This window comes from Rhagoletis pomonella, unplaced genomic scaffold, assembly GCF_013731165.1.
Source record: "Rhagoletis pomonella isolate Grant_MI unplaced genomic scaffold, Rhpom_1.0 Rhpom_scaffold_07476, whole genome shotgun sequence".
Lineage (NCBI taxonomy): Eukaryota > Metazoa > Arthropoda > Insecta > Diptera > Tephritidae > Rhagoletis > Rhagoletis pomonella.
The window spans coordinates 1-7,620 of NW_023466004.1; the positions used below are offsets into that span (position 1 = coordinate 1).

The 7,620-nt window shown below is 44.6% G+C and overlaps 1 protein-coding gene across 1 annotated transcript; it reads right to left on the minus strand.

Moving 5' to 3' along the window:
• Nucleotides 1–97: 97 nt before the first annotated feature.
• On the minus strand, nucleotides 98–7,467 carry LOC118755808. Its single transcript, XM_036490622.1, has 2 exons — nucleotides 7,101–7,467; nucleotides 98–670 (listed from the first exon to the last, which is right to left on the minus strand). Exons 1-2 carry the CDS (start codon nucleotides 7,106–7,108, stop codon nucleotides 139–141), a joined length of 540 nt encoding a protein of 179 aa, XP_036346515.1. The 5' UTR covers nucleotides 7,109–7,467; the 3' UTR covers nucleotides 98–138.
• Between the last annotated feature and the right edge of the window lie 153 nt (nucleotides 7,468–7,620).

A 7,620-nucleotide genomic window follows, 5' to 3' on the forward strand; every position in this document is an offset into this window, starting at 1 on the left:
GGTATGTATTCTTAGGTAAGTATTAATTCAGGTAAGTATTAATTCAGGTAAGTATTAATTCAGGTAAGTATTAATTCAGCTAAGTATTAATTCATTAACATAGTATAAAGGATAAGTGCAAAATATATTTCTTAATCTTTAAAACTCGATTAAATTCGGACCCATGTCCTCGACATGCCGGCGGGCCTGCGGCGACGAGACCTGAACCAGGTCCTGCAGTTGCTCCAGAGTTTCCCAAGCCTGGTTAAACAGCCCGCGGATACGCCGTTGGAAAGCAGGAACGGGACGTGGTTGTTGAGCTGCTTTCTTTACTGCTCGTCCGGTCGGTCTGCGTGCTGACTGCGTAGCATTTCCTTGCTCACGCGAGGTTTGGGTCCTTTGACGATTCGGCTTGCGCTTGTCATTGGACTTGCGCTCAGTCTTCTGCGTACGCTCGGTCGGTGTGGAGGCGGATCGGTGCAGCAACGTGTGGTGGGCTAATCCACAGCGATGACAACTGCCTGAGGAATCACAGGCGCCCGTTACATGAGAGGTCGCTAAGCAATTTATGCAGTAGCGGTGCACTCTAGCGGATTCATAGCGTTCGTCCGGCGTCATGGCCAGAAAGGCGCGGCAATAGCGCAGCGAATGGGTGCGGCAGCACAGTCGGCATTTGCTGAATTCTTGGGGCCTGTAAATACACGTTCGAAGGACATTGTTAGTGGCATGCGGTTGATTGGTGAACTGAGACGAGACAAAATGTGAGAAAGATAGTAGAATGAGTGTAAGGGCATGAGCTACGCGGGTGGTAATAAGCAAAGCTTCGTTATGTTGCGTGTGACGGTTCCGCTTTGGGTGCGAATGTCTACGACGCGAACATTTTGATCGGGAGCGGGATGGAGTTTCGTAATTCGGCCGAGCCGCCACTCGTTGGGGGGAAGGAGATCGTCTTTTATGACGACTAAGTCCCCTTCGTTTAGATTGGTGTCCTGGCCCTTCCATTTGTAGCGCTTATGAAGTTCTTGCAGATACTCACTTTTCCAGCGTTTGCTGAACTGGTGATGGAGTACCCTTAGTTTCTGCCACCTATTTATTAGGGACAGATTTTCGGAGTTCGGCTCAGGAATGGAGAGTAGCGGGGCGCCGCGGAGAAAGTGACCTGGTGTCAAAGCTTGTAGGTCATCAGGATCTTGTGACATCGGGGATAGCGGTCGCGAATTCAGAACCGCTTCAATACGGACAAGGAGAGTGTTGAACTCCTCATACGTGAATTTATGGGTGCCCGCCACTTTGGTGAAATGAATTTTGAAACTTTTCACTGCTGCTTCCCAGAGTCCTCCCATGTGTGGGGCGTACGGAGGAATGAATTGCCATGCGAGGCCGTGGAGGGCATATTTGTTGGCAATATCCGCTGAGACTTCCTCAAGAAAGATGGAAAATTCCCTCTTGAGACTTCGTTGTGCTCCTACAAAGGTTTTTCCATTGTCGGACATCACTTTGTGGGGTATTCCTCGGCGTCCGATGAATGGTGTGAAAGCTGCCTTAAAAGATTCTGTTGTTAAATCAGAGCAAAGTTCGAGATGTATAGCTTTTGTGGAGAAACATACGAAAACGCAGACGTATGCTTTGGAGTGAGATGCTCGACGAAGAGTAGAGGTTTTTACCAGGAACGGACCAGCAAAATCAACACCAGTGGTTTGGAATGGGAGCGAGTATGTAGAGCGTTCTGGGGGTAACGCGGCCATCATTTGCGACTTCATATTTTGCTTGTAGATGGTACATGTCTTGCAGTGAAAGATGCATGTCTTGATCTTCTGCTTGAGGCGAGGGATGTAGTATTCCTGCTGGGCCATGCGGATCATCAGCTGCTTTTCGGCGTGTAGTAGTGTTGAGTGGAGGAAAGCGAGAAGGAGAGAACATAGCTTTGAGTTATCTGGTATAATAATGGGGTGCCGCTCATTATAACTGAGGGCGGCGTAAGTGAGGCGTCCGTTAACGCGCAGCAGGCCTGACTTATCCAAAAATGGGTTAAGGGTGAGCAATGGGTCTTTTTTGCTGATTGGGTTTTTCGCTTCCAAGGTTGTCACCGTTTCTCCGTAATATTTGTGTTGAGCATTCCGAATGAGAAGCAATTTCGCCTGATTTATTTCTGCATGCGTTAGAGTGATGGTTTGTGGGACATGCAACCTTTTGGCTTTGTTTACAAACCGTAACATGAATGCTACCACTCGGAGAGCTCTTGAGTAGGAGGAGAATCGGTGTAAGAGATCGGTGCTTACGGCTGCGTGGAATACTTCTATGTGCTTTTGTTCTGGAGGAGATGGGTGATTTGGGGTGACTTTAGGCCATAGTATGGGGGGCTTTGTTAGCCATTCGGGGCCTTTCCACCAGAGAGAGCAGTCTACGAGGTCTTGAGGTTTGGCTCCTCGTGTGCCTAGATCTGCTGGATTGTCGGCGCGGCAGACATGACGCCACGTAGCATTGTTGACGTTTTGAAGGATCTGGGATGTCCTGTTTGCTACATACGTCTTCCACATCCAGGGAGGTTTTTCCAACCAAGCTAGCACGATGGAAGAGTCAGTCCACAACGTTAGTTCATGAGAGGGCAGATCTAGTTGGGATTGGATCTGTTTCACTAACTTTGTGAGGAGGACTGCACCGCAGAGTTCCAGCCTTGGGAGAGAAACAGTCTGTAAGGGTGCAACTTTGCTCTTTGCTGCGAGTAGATGAGAAGTTGCAGTTTCGCCATGTTGAACTCTTAGATATACACAAGCGCAAAAAGCCTTTTCAGAGGCATCAGAAAAAACCATGCAGCTGGATTGGGTTATCCGGGCTGAATTGTACCCAACGGGGTATCTCAATTTCTTTGATCGCCGAGAGATTTTTCTGGAAAGAGTTCCATTTGAGAAGTGAGGTGGGTTTGACAGCTTCGTCCCAGTCTGTTCCCTCCATCCAGAGCTGTTGGAGGAGAGTTTTCGCTGCTATCATTATGGGCGATAGCCATCCTGCCGGGTCGAAAAGTTTCGCGACAGCTGATAAGATCTGTCGCTTTGTGGCAGTGTTTGTGTCAGGGAGCGGATCTACTGAGTACGAAAACGTGTCTGTGAGAGCGTTCCATTTAATTCCAAGGGTTTTCGTTGAGCTTGCCTCTTGGAATTGGAGAAAATCTGTGTCTAACAGATCAGACTGAGGAATATCTTTCAGCAGTGATTTGTGATTTGCCGTGATCTTTTTCAAGGGGAATCCTGCTGATTTTAGGACATCGATAATTTGAGATATCGATTCCCTGGCTGAGTCCAGATCGTGCCCGCCTGAGAGAATGTCGTCAACATAAGCTTCGTTGACTAAAATTGCCGAGCTTCGTGGGGACTTTTGTTGTGTGTCTTGGGCCAATTGATGGAGTGTTCTTATGGCCAAATAGGGAGCACAGTTAACGCCAAATGTAACTGTTTTTAGTTTGAAGTCTATCGGACTTTCGGGGGATCTGCGGAATAGGATTCGCTGGAAATCCTGGTCTTCCTTGTGGACGTATATCTGGCGATACATTTTTTCAATGTCGCCATTGAACACATACTTATATAACCTCCATTTGAGAATTATAAGCATTAGGTCATTTTGGAGAACGGGACCTGTGTGCAGTACGTCATTAAGTGAGACGCCGGAGTGAGAGAGTTTTGACGCATTAAAAACTACTCGGACTTTAGTAGTTTTACTATCAGGTTTAATCACAGCGTGATGTGGCAGGTAAAATGAGAAATATTTACCATCACGTATGATTTCGCGTGACTTTGTGGGCTCCATGTGGTCTAGAGTCAAATATTCTTCGAGGACCTTTGAATATGTGTTTTGGAGTTCCGCTTTCTTCTCGATGCTCCGTTCGATGCTGAGGTATTGCTGCTGAGCTGCGGGTCTGGAGTGCCCTAGTGCGGTTGAGTCGGGAAATGTTGACTTGAATGGGAGTTTTACTACGTAGCGGCCGTCTTCTCTCCGATAGGTAGTATTTTTGTACAGCTCCTCGCAAAATTCATCATCGTCTGTGTGAGTGGGAGCCGATGGAACCTCCTCTTGTTCCCAAAATCTTTTGAGTAGATCACCTAGGGAATCTGCTGAGCCTTCAACTACCTGGGTGGAAAATGTTGAGATTTGTTCCGCAACTGGGCCGCTTAATATCCACCCAAAGATGGAGTTTTGGGCTATTAAGCTTCCGCCAACGTTGGTTTTAAGACCTGGAATTAGTATTTTGGGGAGAATGTCGCTACTAATCACCATGTCTATCCTGGCGGGTGCGAAGCAGTTGGGATCAGCTAGAGGCAGTGAGGCGTATTCTTGGAGATCAACGTATGTCACCTTGAATGATGGTAAAAAGTGCGTCAACTGGGGGAGTATTATTGCGTGAGTTGCAATTTTTATGGTGAGATCTGGAGAACATATTGTGAGTGAGCAAATTTTGTTCGCCTTCTGAACTGTTCGTCCGCCCATTCCCAATATTTCAAAGTTTGTTTTGGTTGTGGGTAGACCAAGTAGCTTTTGTACACGAGAAGTTACAAAAGTCTTTTGGGATCCTTGGTCTATGAGAGCGCGAATTTGAATATTTGCCGTAGGGAGTAAAGTTCTTTCTCTACTACTTGAGAAATGTGAGAGCACCTTATCATTATTGCTTTGAGATGCATTTGCTGCGGCGGCTTGGGTAGAGGTACATGGCATTTCATTGTCAATGGTCACGTGAGATGAGACGTAGTTTTTAGTGGGGTTTTTGTTGTTTGGCGTTTGGTATTTCGCTGGAAAATGAAGGAGAGAGTGGTGTCGCTTTTGGCAATACACGCAAGTGAAGTTACTTTTACAATCTCTCTCTGAATGCGAGTATGCCAAACAATTTTTACAATAATTGTTTTCTTTAACGAACTTATTCCGATCATAAACGGATAGTTCTTTGAATTTTACGCAACTCATCATGGAGGGATTACAATTGCATAATTTGCATGAGGCTGGCTTTTTTTGTTCAGTATGGAACGATTGAGTTTTGTTCCGGAAGTTGAACGATTGAGAGGCCGTTGATGATGCCCGAGGAGTGAAAGTGGGTTGAGGCGGTTTTGGTTTATTCGGCCTGTATGTGCTAAGCCGTTCTACAACTTCGTATCGAGTTGTTAGAAATTGGTCCATTTCTGACCAGAGGGGTAACTCTTTTCTTGAGTTTAGAGATTGTTCCCATAACGCTAGGGTTTCGTCTGGGAGCTTTGAGGAGCAGAGATATATGAGCATTGGGTCCCAGCTTTCAGTGGAAACTCCGTTTGCTTTCAGAGTAGAGAGGCAATTATTAATTGTCGTTTGAATTTGTTGAATCCTTTCACCGTTTTCTGTATGTGCGGGCTGAAGGTTGAAAAGAGTTTTAATTTGATTGTCAACGACAATTCTACGATTTTCGTAGCGGGATTTGAGTGCGTCCCAAGCGAGAGCAAAATTGAGATCATTAAGGGCATAATTTTTAATAAGGCTGCTTTCCCGCGAGTTTTTTGCCTCAAGTGGTACAACTTTTGAGCCTGAGATAATTTGGGGTGATTTATGTACACTGCTGTGAACATGTCTCTAAACGATGGCCAGTCTTCGTATCCTCCATAGAAGACTTCAGTATCACATGCAGGTACTTTCAGGAAATTGTACGAATCGGGTTGGGGTTGGGGCATCATCACAATGGATGTGTTGTCTCTGGTGGGTTCCGAGTTGTGCTGGAATTGGCTGAGCAACTCGTTAATTCTCAGCTTTGTGTTCAACCCGTTGTCGCTGGAGTTGTCGTACGAGGCATCGCATGTTTTCCGCGTCTTCTCATCTGCATTGCTCATCTGGATTGCTTCGTTAGCTGCGTCTACCAGAGCCAGGTATTTGTTGAGGTGCTCCAGATATGTTTTCAGTCCTGCCTCAGTGTGGTCCGTTTCGCTAATGCTCCACCACTTCTCGCAATATTTGTCCAGTCTCGAAATTTCATAAATGAATTTTTTATGGTTGTAAGCGATTTCATCTTCTTCGGCTTGGGATTTCGACCTCGTTCTTATGCCTTGCTGGGTGTGAAGGGATTGGGGTTTTTCCTGCTTGTCTTCTGCCATAATGAGCGAGTTGCGGGGTTAATATGCGTGTATAAATCGACGATGAGACTTTGAGTAGGTAGAGAAAATATTTGGGTGTGTATGTTTTATTATATATATGTGAATATAATTTTTGTGCGTATATTATGTACCACACTATATTGGGTTCTATATTTTTGCTCGGCACTGTCTTTGGATCGTTGCTATTTTTCTGCTCCACACTGTCCTGTCTCAGCGCATCTGAGTACAGTAACCGTTTATAATATTGGTATAGGAGTATACGTGTATATATATTGTATATACCTTGCACACAAATTGTGTTTGCTAGTGCAGTTAGCTCAGCTTATATACACACGTTTGTGTATATGTACGTATGTAACCCACTAGCTGTGCGATGCTGATGCAAATAGCGAATAAGCGGGAGATGCAAAGGGAGAAAAATCACTGTGGAGTTGGAGCAGTATAAATATGTACACGTATATAAATACGTATATGGTTAATATATATGCCCGGGTAGGGGGAGATTTAGCGGTCGCTTTGCTTATATACCCAGTAGTAAATTGGGGAAGTGTATTATACGTACGAGTGTCCTTTTTGGAAGGTTTTTTTTTTTTTGGCGGCAGTTGAATATATATGTATACGTATAGTGTTATTTTCGGATTTATGTACGAGAATATGTATTTATACTTAGCGGATATTATTTTTTGAGATTGTATAGGGCAGAAGGGAAAAGCGCGGGAATTTCATATATAAATATTAATATGTATGTGCGCAAAAATGAGCGGTAAATCAAATCGAGGGTTTTTATTTTTACCGTCTTTGGGGTCCGTTAAGTATATATACGTATATGTGGATTTAGTTTAGCGGATTTTGGGATTTTGAGTAGATATGTGTGTATATGAGCAAATGCGCGGGAAAATTATGCACGAATTTATGTATTTATTTAATTTTTCCTTGCGGTACATGAAATATCAGGGATTTCATGTACCAGTTGAGAAATCCGCTAAACCTTTTATTTTTTCGGTACGTAATAGATGGACTTACTTGGGCATTCCTCTTTTTACAAACCGCTGCTGAGTATTTGTGTGTGGGTGCTGACTATTGTTGTTGTGCTGCTGCTTACCGGCGTCTTGTTGGCTACTTGCCGTTGCTGTTGTTGGGCGGCTTTTGTGCGTCTACTTCCTATTATGGGCTGTTTGTTGCCAAGGGCTGCTGGCGCCCTCCTTGCTGTTGTTGCTGGCGGCTTCTACGGCTAACTGCCTTTGGCTTCTTGCTGTTGTTGTTGGGGCGCTTGACGGCAACTTGCCTGCGGTATGTCGCCTATATTTGTTGTTGGGCGGTTTTTTGCTTTTTTGTTTTTGTTTTTTCGCACCCACTTGTTCACTTTATTTGCACTGCAATTTTCCGTTTCTTTTTGTGTGCAAGTATTTTGTAGCCGTCTTATGTTTGATCAGCTTGTTTTTTTTATATACTTTGGTTTAGTATTTAAACTTTTGTTGTTGCACCACCAACTTAAATTTTTTTTTTTTGTAGATGAACGAATTACTTCACTTTATGTTTTTTT